At 39.7% G+C, this 22,267-nt stretch overlaps 1 protein-coding gene across 2 annotated transcripts in view; it reads left to right on the forward strand.

Annotated features, from left to right (window-relative positions):
• The first annotated feature begins 562 nt into the window (after positions 1–562).
• The window catches only part of LOC125466350 (glycoprotein-N-acetylgalactosamine 3-beta-galactosyltransferase 1-like), a 103,938-nt gene continuing 82,233 nt past the window's right edge, over positions 563–22,267 (forward strand). Inside the window, exons 1-5 of one of the 2 annotated variants that reach the window (XM_048560743.2) lie at positions 563–844; positions 6,840–7,035; positions 9,391–10,058; positions 18,547–18,722; positions 18,968–19,830. In XM_048560743.2, the coding sequence (XP_048416700.2) occupies positions 6,846–7,035; positions 9,391–10,058; positions 18,547–18,722; positions 18,968–19,013 (1,080 nt within the window). In that variant the 5' untranslated portion in view covers positions 563–844; positions 6,840–6,845 and the 3' untranslated portion in view covers positions 19,014–19,830. Of the gene's footprint in view, positions 845–6,839; positions 7,036–9,390; positions 10,059–18,546; positions 18,723–18,967; positions 19,831–22,267 lie in introns of those variants that run through there. The other variant, XM_048560744.2, reaches the window with a different exon arrangement.

A 22,267-nucleotide genomic window follows, 5' to 3' on the forward strand; every position in this document is an offset into this window, starting at 1 on the left:
CGAATGTTTTCTGACATGTTTAATTTTTTTTTCGTTTTACTTATTTAGAAATAAAACAATTTAGTCATTAACTTGCATGGCTACTTTTACTGATCTGCTTGTCACCCACCCACAGATCCAAGGAACGTGTAGTATTTTTAATGGAAGAAAAAGTGCATTCTAGGTTCTTACACTAACGTTCTAACTCTCAACACCTGTGCATAAAGCAGAACCGAAGATGGTCCAACTTTGTGGTTTAAAAACTTCTCTCCACAAATCCATAACTGTAAGTATCGAAGATAGTCCAAACTTGTGGTTTAAGCTTTTTTTCCCCGCTACAAATATATACATTATAAATACGAACTGCATCAGTCCACGTCTCCTTCCTCTCGTCAATTTCGTCCTCTAATCCCCTGTTTTACCCAAAGAATAATCGACCGTTTAAATCCCCTGGAGCTGACTCACCCCGGTAACAAAAGATAAGGAATAGGTGACTCAAGTACCATTGAGTGCTTGCGTAAATTGATTAAAGATTAAATAAATTCTGCGTTGATCCCTAATTTCCTGTACGTTGCAATGGCTGGATGCTGTAATGTTACAAGTTGTGCCGCCTTTGAGCTCGGAAACCAGTCAAGAAAGAGACTAGGGCCCAAGTGTGTAAACGCAAAGAAAACAAGTGAACGTTTATACCAGTAACTGGAATAAGGAGAGCGGGCTACGAGTGGGGAAAACTGTCCCTTCGCGGAAATGTGTGTATTTGTGGCCAGAGACCACGCAATTAACTCGGGAGTGGCAATAGTTGCCAATCGGTCCCCAGAACTGCAGTGAGGATCAGTCAATGTCTGACTAGCCCATTGTTTAAAAGGTGAGTGCTGACCAAACCGCTCAGATTAATACCGGAAAAAAATTAAGCTTTTTGTAAATTCGCATGAGAATAAGCTTGTATTCCGGGGGGTGGGGGGGAAGATAACCACGTGGCTTTAAACAAATGAGAGAACTTTGCAAGGAGATAATGATGTTGTATATGTGGCGTAAGGTGTTTATTTAGACCTCATTTTCTATCCTTGTTAACGCTCAACAGCTGTTGTTTGGGTTTTTTCCCTTCAGCCACTAATTCTAGTTATTCTGACCCATGTCTGCCAATCCCCTTCTATGTCACAGAATATAGAAATATACTGACTGGCGGTTTGTTCCCCAGTCTTCTGTGGGAAGAACTTTCAGCCGTTAAATAAAACGACACTTCAGGCAATACTCACCTTTTAACAATGGGCTATTCAAGCACTTTTGTTCTTGGTCTATTGGTTGTTAATGGACCAGGACGGGCGAAAGGGAAGTGATCAGTGGGGTGTTCGGCAGCTGAAGGAAATCCTATTTACGAGCACAACGGAATTAATTTGAGGAAGGGAGAGAAGAGAGAATACATGTCTGGAGCTAAAGTTATTTTTAATAGGTTGCTCTTCAACGGAGATGAATGTGCCCTATTTCATTCAGTGAAGACAAAGAGGGAATCCACCTTCACCCACTCCCGAGGCTACTCATTTTATATATATATCCATTGCTAAAGCTCTTGTAAGCGTTGATAAAACAGAAGGGATGAGTGTTTAAAACCTGAAAATTCAGAAGATGCATCTACACTTGAAAGGGAAAGAAGACAGTTGCTTTCAAGTAGACTGTTCATTTCCTTGGTATTTCAGATTATTTTACAACCCAGGTTCTACTTTGGTACTGTTCCCTTCTTTTCAAGTAAACCCAAAAATCTAGGCTGACACTCCAGTACAATCCTGAGAAATCTTATTTTTCAAATAAGACCAAGGCTATGGGGTAGAAATATTTCTACTTTTTAAAAGAAAAGCAAAGGGCCAATATTAATTCCTCAGCCAACAACTCAGTCTGGTCACGTTGCTGTTTGTGGAAGTTTGCTCTCTGCAAATTGTCTGTTTTCTACATTACAAGAATGATGGGGCGAGGAGTGCTTCATAGTATGCAAATGACTAAAGCACAACTGCAACATTGTATAAATTCATATTCCTTCTGTAAAACACATACTTAAGGATATTTACATTGAGATATACAGTATACTCATCTCAGCAGTAAATATTAATATAACAGGAATTTTGAAGCAGAAACGAAGGATTAAAGCAGTCTGAGCAGTGAACTGATGCTGCTCAACTTTATTGCACCATACAATACAGGCTGTTTATCCAATGTTTTGTTTGCTAATCAATTAATGGAATTGCATATTGAAAGTTTGGCAGAGATATGGTTAAAGAAGTTAACAAAGTGTGGATAATAAAGTGTGAAGCTGGATGAACACAGCAGGCCAAGCAGCATCTCAGGAGCGCAAGAGCTGACGTTTCAGGCCTAGACCCTTCATCAGAAATATCTCTGGTTGTAGAAGTTGTCTTTCAAAAAGAATGTTTTACTTACTGAACATGTATCATTTATTAACATCTTTTATGTGGTGATTTAAGATTTCAGCAAGAATTCAGATAAAGTTCATTAACACAAAACTAAGTGATATTCCTCTCTAAACACCAAGGACACTTCTCATTATCGTGGTTTTCTCGCCCAAAAGTAAACAAACTGGCACAATGCTACAATTAAGAGAAAGCTGGCTAAGGAGGTTATTCAATAAAGATCAGGTGAACAAAAGAGACAGAGTGCGCACATCCGGTGGATGTGAAAGACTTCTTAGAAAGCAGGAAACAAAGAGTCTCAAAGTCACTTTATATGTAGTGCCTTTATCCTAATTAAATGCCTCAAAGTACTCCATTCAAGCATTTTTTAAAAAATCAATGCACATAGGAAATTTATTAGATGAATGTAAATTTCAACCAGTGTCTGGAAGGGGGACAGCAAGGTAGTGCAAAAATTTGGAGGGTATTGACTAGCTCACAGCCAAGGCAACTGAAGGTTGTAGGCTAAAATTGAACATTTGGGAGTAGCCAGAAGTAAAAGAGCACTGATATCTCAGAGTGGAAAGAAGCTGGAGGAGATTACAGGAGATGTGGTTAAGTGTCAACTACATTCGCTGCAACTTGTCCCCTCAGTGGTCGAGCGCGCCCTCGACCGTGTCTCCCACATCTCATCCCTCATACTCCCTCTCCACAGTAATAAAACAGAATCCCCCCTCATCCTCACGTACCATCTCACCAACATCTGGATCCAACGCATCATCCTCCAACACTTCCGCCATCTGTAATCCAACTCCACCACCAAAGACATTTTTCCCCTCCCCACCCTTATCTGCTTTCCAGAGGGACCACTCTCTCCGTGACTCATTTGTCTGCTCCACACTCCCCTCCAACTCCATCACACCTGGCACTTTCCCCTGCCACTGCAGGAAGTGCTACACCTGCCCCCATACCTCCCCTTTCACACCCATCCTACACCCCAAGAAGACTTTCCATAACAAGCAGATGTTCACCTGCACATCTACCAGTGTGGTATACTGCATCCGCTTTATAAAGTTGTGGCCTTCTCTACATTGGGGAAAGCAAGTGGAGACTTGGGGACCACTTTGCAGAACACTTACGCTCGATTCACAATAAACAACTGCACTTCCCAGTAGCAAACCATTTCAACTCCCCCTCCCCCTCCTTAGATGACGTGTCCATCCTTTGCTTTCTGCAGTGCCACAACAATGCCACCCAAAGGTTTCAGGAACAGCACATCATATTTTGCTTGGTAACCCTGCAGCCCAATGGTATCAGTGTGGACTTCACAAGCTTCAAAAATCTCCCCTCCCTCAACCAAATCCCAAAACCAGCCCAGCTTGTCCCCACCTCCCGAACCTGTCCTTCTTCCCAACACAAGCCCCACCCCATCTCCTACCTACTAGCCTCATCCCACCCCCTTGACCTGTCTTTCTTCCCTGAACTGACCTATCCCCTCCCTAACTCCCCAACTAAACACACCTTTACTGGCTTCACCCCACCTCTTTGACCTGTGTGTCTCCTCTCTACCTGTCTTCTTTCTAATCTATCTTATCCGCATCCCCCATTTATTTATTTCAAAATCCCCTTCCCCACCCCCATTTCTGAAGAAGTGTCTAGGCCCAAAGCATCAGCATTCCTGCTCCTCTACACCTTGTTATTTTACATTCTTATCAGTCTGGATTCATATGAAGGTCAGACCTAGTAAGGACAATGGATTTCCTTCTTTAAACAACATTAGTAAACAAGATGGGCTTTTTGATGAGCAATAAAAGTTGCTATTATGTTTTTTTAATTATTTCAGAAGTTTATTGAATTCAAAACTTACCTGAATTACAAGCCCATTGACATTACCACCATGCTATCACCTCCCTTGTTGTTTGACCACAAACCAGTTATTATGGTTAGACCTCAGGCAAGTTTCCCCAAATTGTTACAGTTCTGGATAGCCACCCTAAGTCTTTAAACTCCTGGGTGAAAGGGGATCAGCTGCCTCCCTTCTTTATTCACCCATCTGCTTGTTTGGTCACAACAAGTCCAATTTATAGTGGATTCATTCCTTATAAATACTTTTCTCCCAGATCAAATGAATCTGTTTAAATCAAGCTAATTAAGACCCTCAGAACCTCAACCTGAGCTTCAAATCTTCTCAAAACTCACTAACAAGCTAATTAAACCAGGCATTCTTGAGTCAATAAAAGACTTATGTTTATGTAATACTAAGTGCAAAAAGAATGATGTAACATAGAGTCACAGATTCAGAGTAAGTAATGCTCTAAAAAGAGTTTTAAAATGTATGTACAAGTTTCTGATCAGTAGATTTAAAAAAAATTACAGTTGAAAAATTGATGTGGGGTTTCTTGGCTTTTGCAGTTAGTTGACATCTGTTTCTGTTGTTTCCTTTGGAGGTTGGCTGTCAGCACTCAGATCGGGAGAATCCTCCTTGACCTACGTCCAATTGACTGACTAGATAGCTCCCAGCACTCAGTGAAAGAAAGCAATTACTTGCAATTCAGGGGTGCATAGTATTTGGTTACTGTGTATCGTCACAGCACACCTGCACACAAACCCAAATAGTGTACACAAATCCCTCCATTCACTAGTGCATCTTCTCTCACTAGCATGCACAGATCAGGGTTATATTTGCTTTTTAACCCTTTTTTCACATTGCTGGAAAGGCAAATCACAAAACAATATCTATAAGAGAGATATTCTGGAGGAGAATCTAGACCCTGAATGTCAACTTTCCTGCTCCTCTGATGCCGCTTGGCCTGATGAACTCATCCAGCTTGACACCTTGTTATCTCAATAACTGTAAGAGATGGCTTTCTGCAGAGAAGGTTGACATCGTTATTATCTCTTCCCGTTTTGCATCTCTCTCTGGCTGAAATTTCATTGACACTGTGCAAGGGCAGCATTCTGTGCCTCCTATCCAGACCTTACCAGAGAGCAGTTTACACCTGCAGTCCCTTTTTTTTTTAAAAGTCCATATTCTCGACCTAATTTTTTAAAAATGTCAAGAGTATTTTGGTGTTGTGATCTGTTGTCATGACACAATGCACATCAGGGAGCCCAGAGATGATAGCAAAATTGGACTGTCTGCAAGTCAAAATAGGTAGCAGAGTTTTGGAATACTTTGGGCTTACGACAGTTGGTAGGAGACCAGCCAGAGTGCGTTGCATAGTCCCGATCTGAGTGCTGACAGCCAACCACCAAAAGGAACAACGGAAACGGATGTCAACTAACTGCAAAAGCCAAGAACCACCCCTCCCCATCAATTGTTCAACTATAAAGTTTCATCTGGAAGTAACAAGTGGATGAACGAGGGTCTCATTAGCAGATGCACTGAAACAGGAGTGAAGTCATGCAAGGAACAAATCACAGCTTTAGTGGTAGCAGAAAGTTTCACGTTTTAACCTCATAACTTTAATAAATTTCTGGTGTGTGTTAGTTAGCTAAGCAACATTAGAATTTTTATAATAAGCTTTGCCAGCCCTACAAGTGCAAAGAAGTAGCTAAGGCATTTTCTCATGATTGGCGTCCTGTGTACTCTGCTGTAAAATGTGTCAGCCCCATGATTAGCCTTTTCTGTGGTTCGCTCTAAGGTCAATTAACCTTCTAACCCTTACTGTCAAGGGTCACAAACAAAGCATAACCTGATGCACAGTTCTTTTGCTTGGTGTGACATTTTATGACTCAGGGTATAATTGTCTTTATTTGCTAAGAGGATGCTGAATGATCCAACTCAGACAGCCCGGACATTAATGTACGAGTTCTGCAAATCTTCATGTTTTATAGCAAAAAAGTATTTAATGTATATCAATGCAAGCTGATTAAATGCCTGTTCGCACTCAAACCAAGAGCTGTGACAGTATTTCCAGAAGATGGTATAATTTGGGGTTTGCATTTGTTACTTTATAGTCTTACACTAGTGTGATATCAAATGGTTCAATACATAGATATTTTAATGCTTCTAATCTTAACAGTGACCTACTGCTGTCATTGACTCTGTCTTAATATTGAAAGACAACTGTGTTTGTGCAAATATGCACATGAATTCTTTTGTTACGAGCCAGATCCCCTCAGTTTAATTGGTCTGCTGACTTTGCACTATCCAGGTATCAGTTTAACATGGGTAAATATCACAAAAGTTTGTATTTAATGGAGATTGAATTTAATCTGACTGGAAAGTACAGGAAGTCATTTTTTATATCACTCCTAACCACTATCACTGCACTCTCAATTATGAACCACTGCTGTATATTGAGGCATGTCATTTAAAAAACAAACATTTAAACTTGCAAATATCATTGAGCAGGTCATTTAAAATGTGAACTGCTGAGGTAAATACCTCTGTCAAGGTGACTGTGGCATGATTCATTGTTTTTCTCAAACTGGGTGGTAATTTGTTTTTGCTTTTCTCAGAACACCATGACAGTTCCAAGGTCTGTGAGCTCTTTTATCAACTTTATCATTGGAATTGTGATCGGAGTTTTCATCTGTTCCTATTTTGTCAACAAGGCCACATCACACTTTCAACATCGCATACAGATGAATTACAAACATCGCAACTTCCATTATTACCATTCCCTTGTGAAAGGAATGATGAATTGTACTTCAAGTAAGTAACTAATCCTTTACTTGTGATCAAAATCGTCGTTTGACATGATTTTTGCTGTTCATTTAGCTCTTTTAGCTGGTAAAGCTGCTGTAGTTCTAATTTAATTTTAATCATTCCACATTTTGAGGATATATTTATTTTTCCATAGCCTCTCTGTCCCTTCTCACAATTACAAGTTTCTCTTCAACTGGGAGTTTGTTGAGGTATTTGCCACAATGTGGGATTCACAGGTTTCTTTTATTGTTTAATCCAAGTGATGAACTCTACTTTTTTTTAACCTCCTATTTATTTTTACAGTGTAAGCTAATATTCTGTGAAAATTGAAACATTCATGGAACTTGATGTTCTGGTATTAGTTATTTTCAATTTTGCCACACAATGGATGCAGGGCTTGTTATGCGGTTTTCATTATATCACCTAAAACAAGTCAAAGGTCACTGAAGAGCCATTTATTTAAGAGGGTTAGCTGGACTGAGAGAGAGAGAGAGATATATGAAAAGGAATAAATTCCATGCAGAAAATGTGCAGCTGTTGTCTGTACTGCTGAGAAAGTGACTGCTGGGAGCCGGTAGGTGCAGCTAAGTGTTGGAGCCAAGACTGAGAAAATGTCATGGAAGCCAGGGGGACCGAGAATAAGCCTGTGAGTCATTAATGGTTCAGCACAGGAGAGAGTGCAGCGAAAGAAGCCTGCACAGCAGTATTAGTGCACCTGAGCAGCATTAGAACTCAGATAAATCTAGGGGAAGTAACAGCTTGGTGAACTTAGCTGTTCTGAGAAAAAGTTAGAGTTGAGCCTGTGGGTAGTTACTGGAGTGCTGTTTCCAGAATCCAATGAGCATCATCCCATAAAAGAAACATGAACTGTCAGGATGTGAGCAATCATTGTGATAGTTCATGATTGAGTAGATTTTGAGGGAGCTTCATCCCATATCTTTGGAATTGAATAATTGGAACCCCTTATAAAGTGTTAATAAGATTTCATGACCACAGTGTTACAAACATCTGCACGATTGCTGAAAAAATTAATGGGATCTGCCTTGATGTGTGATTTCATGTGCTCTGACTATAGTTTGTTACCCATATTTACCTCACGTCAATTCTGGATGTTAGAATACTCGTACTATTCTACTTGTACTATGTTGTATTGTCAAATGTAATATTGGTGTAATTTTGTACAGTAAAGTTATTTTTGTTCAAAACTGTGGAATCCAGTGGCTTTATTCTGAGTGAGTACTTGGGATCTTGCACTTTGTATACTTCATAAAAGTTATTTGTCCTTAGTCAAATTGTAACATAGATTTGACTGTCTAGCCTCGCATTACAACATCTGTAAAAGGCTGGTTGTTCTGTTGCATACCTTCACCTGCCCAACGACCAGCACTTCTGGCGTTTTCAATGATTCGGCCAAGATTGCAAACTAAATATGAAGACAATCTATATATTTTTTGTCATGGTCCCTATTGAGGAACCATTAAATGCTACACAGGAACAGGACTATGCAAACTATTTTATATTTGCATAATACTGTGACCCTCTTGGGTCCAGTCAGCTCACTCAATAGCCATCAGGAACACAGGATAAAACAACTTAATGGTAAAGACCTATCATAATCCTAGAATCTTCTGCACAGACCTCAAATCCAAAACATCAAATCGCTTGCTAAAGTGAGTGATCGAAATTTAAAGAATGCCCTTGCATTCTGGCCAGACAGTTGGACCATTTGGTATGCTGCAATTTCCTACAGAGTAACAAGTTGCAGGTTTAGCTCCTGACCTGACCTGTCCTAAGTTGTTTGTTCAGAGCTTGAATTGCAGACCAGTGAAAGGAACAATCAGCCAGAGTTCCTGTTCCTGTTTGGTGTAGTTTTATCACTCGCAGGTTCAATGAGAAGAGCATTGGAGCTGCCTTGTGATGCTCTCGCAGTCGAATCATCTGCTAACATTCAATGTCTAGACATCCAAATGAAGAGTGCCTATTTTAAGTATTGCACTGCAAGAATCCACAAGGACGTATCTGCAAACAGTATACCCATTCAGAGCTGTTAACGAGAGAAAAAAGTCTCAAAAAGACACGTAAATAGGATTTAAAAGCCTGTTGATGGTTTGAGCACAATGTACATTTGACCTTTGAGTGGGATGCATAATTATTGCAAAGATCAGAACACTTAAATAGCAATACTTTTTGCTGACTGATGTTTAATGTATATGACTGGATCCAGCCTGGTTTTGCCCTGTAACATATCACGTCACATAATGGCCATTTTTTTTGTCTTAAGTGTGTTCACAACATAACAAAAGCTTTACCTTCAGTTTAGATTGTACTGATAGTGTTCCCATCTGCTTTTCTTATTGACAGTAAGGAATGAGTCTGTAGCGGATGATCTGCGCAAGAAAGTGCGCATCCTTTGCTGGGTGATGACCGCACCCAAAAATCTGGAAACTAAAGCCAAGCATGTCAAAGCTACCTGGGGCAAGCGCTGCAACATTTTGCTGTTCATGAGCTCAGAAAGCAATCCAGATTTTCCTACCATTGGCCTGGAAACAAAAGAGGGCAGGAAGCAGTTGTACTGGAAAACCATTAAAGCTTTCCATTATGTGCACAAACACCACATCAACGAGGCTGATTGGTTTCTGAAGGCTGATGACGACACTTATATTGTCATTGACAATCTCAGATTGCTTCTCTCCAAGTACAGCCCCAATGAACCTGTGTACCTGGGCAGGCGCTTTAAAACATTCCTCAAACACGGTTACATGAGCGGAGGAGCTGGCTATGTTTTGAGCAGAGAAGCTCTGAGTAGGTATGTGGTTGCTTTCAGAGATAAGACCTGCAATCATTCTTCTCATGTTGAGGATCTAGCATTAGGGAAATGTATGGAAATACTTGGAATTACGCCTGGAGACTCCAGAGATAATCACTTAAGAGAGACATTTTTACCTCTTACTTTGTCGAGTCACTTGATAAAACGGCGTCCAGACCTCAGCTTCTGGTATTGGAAATTCAGCTACTACAAAGCTACAAATGTAAGTCTGTTAACAACTGCATTTTTTCAATATTTCACAAGATAAAGATTTTGCTGGCCAAGCCAGTATTTAATGTCCTTTCCTAACTGCCTTTAAGAAGGTGCTGGTGAGAAGCCTTCTTTATAAACCTTTGTGTTCAATGAGATGTAGACTCAATTGAGGTTAACAATTGAGGTAAACTGACAGATATAACCATGAGGGACTCTCCTTTCTCAACCTCTTCTCTCACCTGAGATATCGTGACTCTCGGGTTAAACCACCACCAGTAGCTTCTGTTTAATAAGCAGCCCCAAGATCCCGCAAGACTATGGCAACCTTAGGTTCCCTTTTTTGACTCACCCACAGTGCTATTAGAAAGGGAACTCCCAGATTTTTGACACCAGATCAGGATAGTGGGTAGATTGGAGGGGATCTTGCAAATGCGTTGTTGCATGTATCTGGTAAATACTGTAAACAATCAATGGCAAATTATGGTCAATCTACCGAAACGTCAGGCTAAGAGAATGTAGAGGATCCAGCCTGTATTCATCCAATGTCCAGTAGGCACGAATACACAACAATTAGCAGCTTTGCCACTGAATGAATATCTCTTGGATATTTTCAGTGAGCCAGGAGACACTACAGTCCTTTATCAAACCTAGGTGAGATCCTCTTTGTTCATTTCGTTTTATTCATTAATGGGATGAGGGTGTCGCTGGCTAGGCAGCATTTATTGCCCACCCCTAGTTGCCCAGAGGGCAGTTCAGAGTCAGCCACATTGCTGTGGGCTTAAAGTCACATGTGGGCTAGACCAGGTAAGGATGGCAGTTTCCTTGCCTAAATGGTATTAGTGAACCAAATGGGTTTGTCCAACAATCAAAAATGGGTTCAGGGTCATCATTAGATTCTTAATTCCAGATATTGTATTGAATTCCACTTCCACCATCTGCTGTAGCGGGATTCAAACCTGAATCCCCAGAATGTTATCTAGGCCTCTGGATTAACAGTACAGCAATAATACCACTAGGCCGTTGCCTCCCCAAATCAACGGACTGAGAATATTTTTGAGTTTAATTCTTTCATATGTAAATATCCTGGATTGAGGTTGGGAGGTACATCGGTTGAACATATGAAGCATGCAGCAGTACTTTGTTTGGAGTTCTGTATGACACCATCACTTGCTTTTGCTATTTCAAACCCAAGCTGGAAATAAGTGCTTGTGGGCACCTCTTCCTGTCCTGATGTAACAGGGAAGGCTGGCAATCCCAGACAAGTTTGCAATGTCTGAGGTTGCTCTACCCTGCAGCAAATGTGGACCACGAGCTCACCTTCGTATGCCCTTCGTCCTGCTGGCCTGGCAGAATCCTGCAGAGAAAATCTTCATCTTGCTGGCAATCTAATTACGTCAGAACAAGTTCTGAGGAAGGGTCACTGGACCCGAAACCGTAACTCTTTTTTTTCACAGATGCTGCCAGACCTGCTGAGCTTTTTCCAGCAACTTTATTTTTGTTCCTGATTACAGCATCCAAGGTTCTTTCGGTTTTTATGTCAGAATAGTTACCTGCCCAAAATATTTCAATTCAGCCTGACAATAGGGTTTTGAACTGAAACAGGAATGAAATCAGTCGGTGGGTAGAAAATCCCACTCCACTCTAGTTCGTGCAAATCCCCAGGGAACGTTCAAAGCCATCAAGATTTAATCTTGTTTGTGAAAGTGTTATGTTCCCTGTAGGAAGCAGCATTTGTATGATGTTCAGAGCCTAAACCTTGGGTGGCTGCAGAACCCAAAGTTAATAAGGAAGAATTTTAGCTAATTTACTGACGTTGTTACACTTTTGAATTGTTGCAGCCAGTTAGAATGATTAAAACTGTCACCTTGATTGTACATAAACACACAATTCTCCTGTCCAAACATCATTTATAGTATGTTACTGCAGTAGTAACAGAGACACAGTTGTAAATGGAGCGCTGAGGGTTTATCAGCTGTACCTGTCACAGACAAGAAATGAATTTTTTCCTTATGACATTGCAAGGATAGAAAAACCTTGCTGTGTGTGATGATTGTTGAATTTAACTGCCAAACAGAGCTGTCCTCTATTTAGATGTTAACAAAGTCGATTGCAGTGGTCAGCTTTTCATTCGCCACTCAGCTCATTAAATAATATCCTTAATTCTAAATAATTCAAATATCTTTCCAGCCTTGCTTTTGAAATAATCCACTTAGGAAAACAATTCTCCTTCAGCATGAAAGAAAACCAGACAAACTAATGTTGGGAGTTACTGATGGAGTTTATGATTCCAACTCTTAGACTCCTGTCAATTATCCACAACTGTTTGAGGCAGGGGAAAGGGAATTTTGTTTAGTAGAAATCAAGTACAACACTATTGAGTGTTTCAGACTGATTTTATTACAGACTTTAGAGTTGGCGATGCAGCAGGATGGATAATTATTGCCTAAATATCTAGTCAGTGGTGTTGACAAGGAATTTGTTTAATATCTTATATAAAATAAGCTATAACCTTTTCTTTAGAAAGAGTACACATTGTTAAAATAGAAGAATCTGAGACTTAACTACAAATGCTGGCATCATGATTACATGATTTAAATTGACCAACCAGAAGCTTCAAACTTCACTGGGAGACATCTTATTTTGGATGGCTGACCTTTAATATTGGGCAGAAATAAATAGGTCAACCCTCTTTGTAGCAACACAATGAGAATTTGTAAAACTACCCCAAGTGTTGTAGCAAAGCAGATTTATTTGTATTTATATTGCAGTCTCTATTACCTTGTGATAACACAAAACATTATGGAGCCAATGAAATACTTTTGAAGTGTTGCCATTGTCTTAAATACAGTAGGAAACTTGTGCTCAGAAATATCCCACAAAAGCAGTTAATAATTAACTGTTTGGCCATGTTAAGTGAGGAATTAATATGGGTTTGGACATCAGTGAGAAATCCATTGGCTGTAATAGTGCTAGTTGATTTATGTCCATACAAGATGGGAGACAGGAGGTTGATTTAATGGTGCATTTGAAGGACAGTGCCTCCAATAGTGCATCATTTCCTCAGTGCTCCACTGGAACACCTTCTGTGATTTTGTGGTTCAAGTTTCTAGAGTGGGGTTTGGGCCCACACTTCTGTTCAAGAACAAAAGAGCCGCTACCTATGAAATTCTTTGAAAAATTTCTCCTACTGTGTTAAACTAGGAGCAGTCTCAATCATCCTGTCAGGAAGTAGGGCTGTCTCTCTACCCTGAAATATAATGAAAAGTTTCCTGAAATTGCAGTTTACAATTACAGAAAAATACACACAATAATGCATGTTGCAAAAAAATTGGCAAAACAACATTACAGATGCTAAGACACCCAGAAACAATGCTTAAATCAGTCTCAATTTTATAATTGCTAATTAGTAACAAAATCAAGCAGCTTGTGCCAAGATTGGACAGCCTCTGTTTCAGAATTTCCCAATCATCAGTGGTCCGAAATTTTGCTTTGAATATTTGATAGGATAATTTGGTTTTACTATTCGGTCCAATTACACAAATGTTATAACCAGATTGAAGACAAGACGCTGCAAAATGTGAGGCAAGGGATATTTTGAGTCAATTGGACAGTATGCTTCATGTTTTCAATTGACATCTGTCTGGTAGGCTTGCAAGGCTCCATTGTTTGTTTTTGGCTTGACTTGGAGAAGTACCTCTGGATTGGGGATTGGAAATTTGACAAAGGTTTTCCGTTCTAAGAAAGGTTCTGACTCATGGTTGCTGCCCAGTGACCTCTACTGGTATGATACTTACAAATGGATACTCTTTATGGTGAGAATGGACTCAGTAGTGATGCATTTATATCAGATACTGACTGTTAAAACTCTCCCAGAGCTCAGCATACCGCAAAAGTGATGAGTGTGCCGTTGGTGAACCCGGATTTTTTCAATCATTCACTGGATGAGGGTGTCACAACCAGCATCTATTGCCCATCAGGTGCTTAAGAGTCAACTATGTGCAGGGGTTTTGGAGTCACATGTAGGTCAGATCAGATAAGTATGGCAGTTTCCTTCACTAAAGAGCATTAGTGAACCAGATAGGTTTTTCTGACAATCAATTCATGGTCATCATTGGACTCTTAATTCCAATTTTTATTGAATTCAAATTTCACCAACTGCCATGATAGGATTTGAATCCAAGTCTTCAGAACTTTACCTGGGTCCCTCGATTAGCAATCTAACAATAATACCAGGAGGCCATCGTCTCCCCGGGACTCCAGGAGAGAAGGGAAAAACAGTTTGTGAATGAAAGGTACCAAATTCATGGATGAAATGAAAAAATGGATGCCCAAATTCTGTAGAAAAGCTAAGTTAACAAATATAGCCTTATAATTTCCTACAGCAGTTTTGGCAAGTGTCTAATTTTTACACTGTTAACAAGTGCAATTTATCTCCTTTTAAAATTCAACGTACTTTCACAAAAACATTCTAGGTGGTATGCCTAGTTTATCCTTGGGGACATTTTATTGTGAATTGTGGCAAATGAAAATATTTAATTTGAAACATATACCCATGTATTCTCTTCTAGCTAGAGCCAAACAGTGTCTTATCTAATGCAAGTCCACCTGCAACAGCCAGTAACACATTGACAGCTTATGATTGCCACCTTTGCGCAATAGGTGGGCATTATGTGCCTTGTGATCTCCTGAGTTTTTATATCCTATGTTTCTGGAACTTAACTAGTAGCAGATGGCAGACGAGGCATTGTCAATAAGACAGATGTTAGATAAGGCACCAAACACATGGATTTGCGAGTTACACTTTGGCATGGTTATGAGTTATTTTTATGAGCCTAGAATGAAATCGTCACAAGACCTTTGACAGACGTAATGAGAGGCATCATTAATTCTTATCATCTTTATTTATTTAAACTAAAAAACAGAAGCATTTCCAAACCAGGCAATTTATCAATAATTAAGAATGTTGACACAAACAGCAAGAATTACAGGTGGCAACTGATCCATTCAGATTATAGGGTTCAAGGTTTGCTTGCTGGCCTGTGCTGAATTAGTTGCCTTAGTCATGATTTATTAGCACAAGGAACAAAACTTATCCATTGATTGCTGTTGGACCGTGTGCTGCCTTTGCTTGTCTGATGGCATAATGGCGGCTGTGATTAATAAAGGACGCACAGATTCAAGAGCACTAGACATAAGAACTCAAGCACACCATTTGGCCCATCAAGCCCACTCCTCCATTCAAAATCATTTAGGCTGATCCTCTGCTTCAACTCAACTTTCTTGCCTGATCCCCATCTCCCTTGAGAGAGACCAACGTTTTGTCGATCCCAGCCTTAAGTATGTTCAACAATGGATCACCCACAATCCTAGAGAATTCCAAAACATTTGCGATCCTTTGGTGAAGTGATTTATTTTTTCATCTGATACCTAAATGATCGGCCCCTTACCCTGAGACTGTACCCGTGAGTTAGATTTCCTGAGCAGAAACAATTCCTCAGTGCGCAACCTGTCATGCCCTTTTTCAGAATTGAGTCTGTTTCAATCAGGTTGACCTGTATTTCTTCAAAATTCAAAAATATAGATCTAATTTGTTCCATCTCTCATCATTAAATAGCTCCTTCAGCCCCGGAACCAATCCAATGAATATTAATTGTAATGCAATGTTAGTACATCCTTCCTTTCACAGACCGAAATTGCTTAGTGTTCCAGCTGTGGTTCAGATTTGAGAAGTCCCAGATTAACTTCTTTGTCTATATTTGGATTCAAGAAGACAGAGCAGCAAGTTGAAAACCTAACATAAAACCGACCAGTCGGCAGACCATTGAGGAATCTCCCATTTTCATTTCCACTCAAAGGGTAGAGAATTCTGGTTGTCCACATCCCAATGAAGAAATACCAATGCTGCCAAAGACCAATCTGGAAAATCAGAATGGATGCCAATTAATATTTTTGGTTTTAGAACCATCAATATGCATCAAATTGGTATTAATGGGATGTGCACTTTTGAAGTGATTAGTTGTAAATTAAGCTTTAAGACTTCTCAGATAAATAGTTTGAGGTACTAGATAAATGCAGATTTTTCTTATGCATATCAAGACTCATTGGTGATGCCATATAACAGTTATGTCAGAAACATTTTCTTCTGGGTTATAGCAATGAAGCCCAAGCCACAGCAGTGCAGAGACGATTAATCAATGAAATGTCTTGAATATGTTATTTGTGATCGTATATTTTACGAGTATAACTTGTAGTTTGGGGATTAAGTTTTTTTAAATCCAAGAAAAATGAAAACTGCTGGCCAGAAGCTGGCAAACACTCCTAAATTAATGCCAGTTTAAAAAGGGTAGCCTGTGATTGGTAAGGTCAGAGTTGGAAGGGGGAAAACATTAAGCAATGTGTAGCCCCCCCGGGGATTTTTGGTGGAGACAAGATGTCTGCAGTTATCTTCATGAGGAACATGCATTCTGCTTATGGTTTCTCAGATGAGGGGGTAGGTTTAGGAATTGAAGATGGGAGGGTTTGAATCTCTTGTGGAACATCCCAGATGTGCCAAGTTCTGATTAAAATTGGTTATGCAGCAAAGTAACCTTTTTGTAAGTATTTTTCACAGAAACAGGCAATCAGTCAGAAATGGTTATTTCTGAAGAAGAGTCCCCACCCAGAAAGTCAACTTTCCTGCTCCTCTGATGCTGCCTGGCTTGCTGTGCTCCTTCAACTGCACACTGTTATGTCTGACTCCAGCATCAGCAGTTCTTATTATCTCTGAACAGGCAATTAGTGTCTTGGGAGGTGAAAGAGAGAAAGCTGTTAGCATTTAGGGATCAGAAGGAGCTGTGACCTAGGGGCACAGGGCTTTTAAAAATCAAGAGTATTTCTGAGTTGGAGTCACTAGGCAAGACTGCATTGAGCCACATGCTTGATCTGGGTTGTCCACAATTGTGTGATGCTTCAGGAGAATTGGAGGATCACTTAAATGTTAATGGAAGGATGCCAAGAAATCTAATACCTCAAAGAATAGTGAGAACACCACAGTAAATCAAAGTGAAATTTTGAAATGGCACAAATCTTGGTTTGTCCTCAGGGGACATGGTGGAACCCTCAAAATTGCATAGGTCTTAGAGAAATATGTGGCTTGAAATTAAATTGAGCAAGCAGTTTTCTTGTGATTTTCAACTGTAAAGTATTAATATTAACAAAATGTGGGGTCAGGTTAGCAGTGCTTGCTTTTTAAGCTCCTATATTTTAAATGTTTCTGTTTGAAATGTGAATTAATCTTGCGGTGTAATTCTTTCAGTTAATAATATGGAGCTTGAATTTCTTTTTGAAAGTTGCTGATCTCCTCAAGATTGTAATTTGCAGAAACCTATTTTTAAAAAATACCAAACAAACTGAGGCTGGAAATCGGAAACAAAACAGAAATTGATGGAAAATCTCTGCAGGTCTGACAGCACCTGTGGAGAGAAATCAGAATTAGCAGTTTGGGTCCAGTGACCTTTCTTCAGAATGCAAACTGTAAACACATAAATTAGGCTAGAGGATTCAAACCTGAATCCTTCCAAAGCATACCATCATTTTTAATAGTTAAGGTCTGTGTAGCATAAGTAAAATAAAATTGTCCTTGTTCAGGTTCAGTTAGATAATCAAAAAGATTTCCATCCTTGGTTAAAAACCAAAAGAACTGCAGATGCTGTAAATCCGGAACAAAAACAGAATTTGCTAGAAAAGCTCAGCAGTTCTGGCAGTGTCTGTGAAGAAACATTCAGAGTTAACGTTTCAGGTCCAGTGACCCTTCCTCAGAACTGTTCTGAGGAACGGTCATCAGACCCGAAATGTTAACTCTGATTTTGCTTCGCAGATGCTGCCAGACATGTGGGGCTTTTCCAGCAACTTCTGTTTCCATTCTCGATGTTGGGAATATGTACCTTTTTGGGCCTTTAATGTTCTGCAGTTCTTGACATTATTAACTCTTTTTTAATAGGGAAGTCATGCAGCAGTTTTTTTTTAAAAAATGAAGGGTTCCAGGGTGAGGCTAATACAGTTATAAGTTACCATGGGGAAGAGGAAGATCAAGGAAAGTCAAGAATTCTACAAGTTGCAGTCATGGGAAATTATAAGTTTGAGTTGTGATCTTTGCTTTTGAGGGGAAAGCTATGCTCAGAACATATTTAAATGTGAGCCTGTCTTCTTTAATGCTGATCAATGAACAAGAAAATAAAGTGGTTATTAGACCTTGTTCTTACAGAGCAAGTCAGGCATCCCACACATGCGTTTATTCCTTCTCCTTTTCCCCTCAACACCTACACCCTGAAAAAAGCTTTTTGATGAGAGTACAGACTAATATTTCACAGTGCAATAAATTTCTTACCAGTTCTACTCTCAAAGGCGATAAAGCTTGCATCTGTAGTAACATTACAGAAATTACATTTTTTAGAGATTTGAGGAAAGTTTGCCAATTCTGTGCTCTTGATGGTAATGCACAGCTTCTTTTCTTTCCTCAGGGTCCCGAATGCTGCTCCGACTTAGCAATTTCCTTTCACTATGTAAGCCCTGAGATGATGCACGTTTTGGAATATTGTATTTATCACCTGCATGTTGTGGGATACAGATCCAGAAAAAGAACTTATTTCCCAGGTCCATCTGGAACATTAAAGGAAGGGAAGGACCAGGGAGAGAGGTAAAACTAGCATGACCTACGTGGGAGTCAAAGGTCAGCTTTATCTCGAACTTAATTCGTGATGAAGTCCAGTGGCGGATATCATATACCATATACAATGAACACTGACAGCAGTTTATAGTGTACCTTTTAACATGGGCAAACATCCCAAGTTACTTCTCAGAAGTGGTAACAACCAACATGTGATAGTTCCAAAGAAGAGTCACACTGAACTTGTAACGTTAACTCTATCTCTCTCCCCACAGATGCTGCCAGTCTATTCTTGCTAATTTCATGTACGTAAGCCTCTGAGGTTCCTGTACTGAAGTTGATGCTATAAATGATGTTGGCTGGACAATTGCCATGCATGGACCCTCTGAGTTTCTGGGCTTCTCCAGTATGTCCTGCTTTTTTAAATTCAAATTTCCAACATTGGCACTATTTTGCTAAACGTTGACATTGAACACAAAATAGAGGGAACAAATGACCAAAATCCTGGATCAAAAGGAAAGAAGGACAAAGAGGTTAAGGGACAGATTCCAGAACCTAGGAACCAAGCTTGAAGATGTAGTAACTAGTGGTGGGATGATTAAAATCAGGAATGCACAAGAGGCAAATGTATTCCATTTCACATTATCACTGAATCATCAAGATGGTTGCTTCTCCCATTGGTACCATTCCACTCAAGGTGGCTTGTTACTTGTCGCTTTGGTACGGTATCAAACATCAGCCATGTTATCCTTGATTGAGGATGTGTTGCCTGTTGAACAGAGTCAAGAGCACTTTCATGCTGAACATTGCAATACATGTTATTGGCAACAATCTGCTGATGTGAGTACCAGATATCTAAGCACTCCACTGGTGAAAAAAGAACAGACAGACAAATTCATACCTGATCTGAAATGATGTACAATCACAATGAAATGGTGTCACAATCACAATGAAATGTAGCAGATTATCTTCTTGTTGTACAAATAGAAATATACCTTCTGATAATGTTGTCATTTACTTTTGGTATCTGAGACTTTCTTAGGTGTTAGGAGAGAGAGTCCCTTGGAATGTTTCAGTATTTGCAGGTCTTTTGGAATCGGTTGTTTATTCGTATGGGAGTGGCCAATATTTTTTACAAGGTGTCTTGGAATATATCCATATTGAAAGGGAGCCTCTCAATATGGGTTAGTGCTTGTAGGGTGTCTGCCAGAGTAAAGCAGAAATACTTGAAAATGAGAAAATATTTAAATGGAAAATAGATATAGAAACACAGAAGATAGGAGCAGGAGGAGGCCATTCTTCACAATCATGGCTGATCATCCAACTCCATAATCTAATCCTGTTTTCTCCCCATAACCTTTGATCCATTTCACCCCAAGTGTTATATCTAGTCACCTCTTGAGAATATTCAATGTTTTGGCATCAACTGCTTCCTGTGGTAATGAATTCCACAGGTTCACCACTCTTTGGGTGAAGAAATGTCTCCTCATCTCCATCCTAAATTGTCTACCCAAATCCTCATACTGTGATCCCTGGTTCTGGACACATCAGGAACATCCTCCCTACATCTATCCTGTCTAGTTCTGTTAGAATTTTCTATGAGATCCTCCTTCATTCATCTTAACTCTAGCAAAAACAATCCCAACCTATTTAATCTCTCCTCTTATGTCAGACCCACCATCCCCGGAATCAGTCTGGTAAACCTTCGCTGCAGTCCGTTGAGCAAGAGCATCCTTCCTCAGAAAAGCAGACCAATACCGCACACAACATTCCAGGTGTGGTCTCACGTATTACCCTTACAACTGCAACAATACATCCCTGCTCCTAAACTCAAAATATCTTTCAATGAAGGTCAACATACCTTTTGCCTTCTTTACCCCCTGCTGCACCTGCATGCTTACCTTCAGCAATTGGTGCACGAGGACACCCAGATCCTGCTGCACACTTCCCCTCTCCCAATTTACAACCTGTCAGGTAGTAATCTGCCTTCCTGTTTGGAAATTTGTACATTATTAATTGCTGTCATTATTAATAAAGTCCTATTACAGTGCATGTTTCTATGCCACGGTTGGAAAAATTCAAGTTAAATAGTATGCATACACTAAATATGTGTAAGACAGATATTGCAGATGTTAATTGTTAAAATGGGCTTGCATAATAGACAAATACTGAATTTCCCTTCAGTTAAACGTGCAATCCTAATTGACAAGGGAATCAGTGAAATGATCCAGTTGATATATCTAGCCAGGTCATATTGTTGCTATCAAAATACCTTGGCAAAAAATTATTTTGTATTGCCTGTTGTAACAGTTGAGTCCTTCTTCCACCATCCATGCTCTGGGTGTTGTCCTTTTTTACTGTGTAAGTAACATTATGCCCCAGACTCGAGGTTGTAGGATGAGAGGTTTTAATGGACTTATTCTGAAAAACCAGATGGCTATAGAATGTTTCACGCTGTACACAACAACACTGTTTTAGACTTGTCCCTCAAATGTTCCGCTGCTTTACTTCTGAAGGTTTTGAACTGTTACTGGGACACAAATCTATGGCCACTAGTAGCTCTCTATGAGCCAATTCAGTGGTCACAGCTGAGGAATGTGTTGATAATGAGGGGAGGGGAATGAGAATAAAATATTGGTACTACCCTCACCTCCTCAACATGTTCACACACTCAGGGATACAGAGTCACTCATTCAATTGCTCATTCATATACATTTGGTTACACAGATACACATATTCATGTGTGTACTCACATAGACATGTACATATTTCAGCAGAGGTCTCTGATTGCAATCATGAGCATGAAAACTTAGCTGCTTTTGTTCCTGCCTCTAGCTTGCCAGTGCACGCAATTAATTTTTTATGCCAAATGCTACAAAGCAACACTTCTTATTTCTGCAGCAGTAATATTTCAGAAATAATCACCACTGGCATTTGACAAAACATACTGGGAAACGATTTCAACTATGTTTATTCTGGAAACTTCACTTCCAGTGTTTTAATTTAGTTCAGAAAATGTTGAACTTGTGATGCTTGCTAGTGTGCAGCTTGATAGTGTGCAGACTGCCCCAGCAATCTCTGCATTGTGACAGAAAGTCTTTCAAGATTCATCTCCATATATCTGACAGAAATACTCAGGGGCTCCTGCCTGTTTATTTGTGGTTTGAGCACAACTTCCTGCAGACTGTAAACAAACATTGAGGCACATTCCACAACTGGTTCTAAAATGGGACAGTTTTAAAAATAAATCAACTGAGAGCTCCACAGATGAAAGTAAACATTTATGGCAAACTGGCTGTGGTTTGGACTATTTTGGAGGAATTTCATCAGATTTCCTTATGTTTGCAGATTATCTTATTGCATTAGACGAGTGCCCTTCCAAAAAAATAGCTAAGAAGCTTCCTTTAGGAGCATTCACACTATAAGAATAGAATTTGGCAATTATTAGGTCTGATTTCGAAGTACAAATGTTGCACCGAAATACCCATTTCAGGAATGTGAAAACCTACCCTTGAACTTCCTGTATCATTGATGTAACCATAATAGTAATTGTAGCTTTGAAGGTATCCCAGTGT

Source organism: Stegostoma tigrinum, chromosome 31 (assembly GCF_030684315.1).
Source record: "Stegostoma tigrinum isolate sSteTig4 chromosome 31, sSteTig4.hap1, whole genome shotgun sequence".
Lineage (NCBI taxonomy): Eukaryota > Metazoa > Chordata > Chondrichthyes > Orectolobiformes > Stegostomatidae > Stegostoma > Stegostoma tigrinum.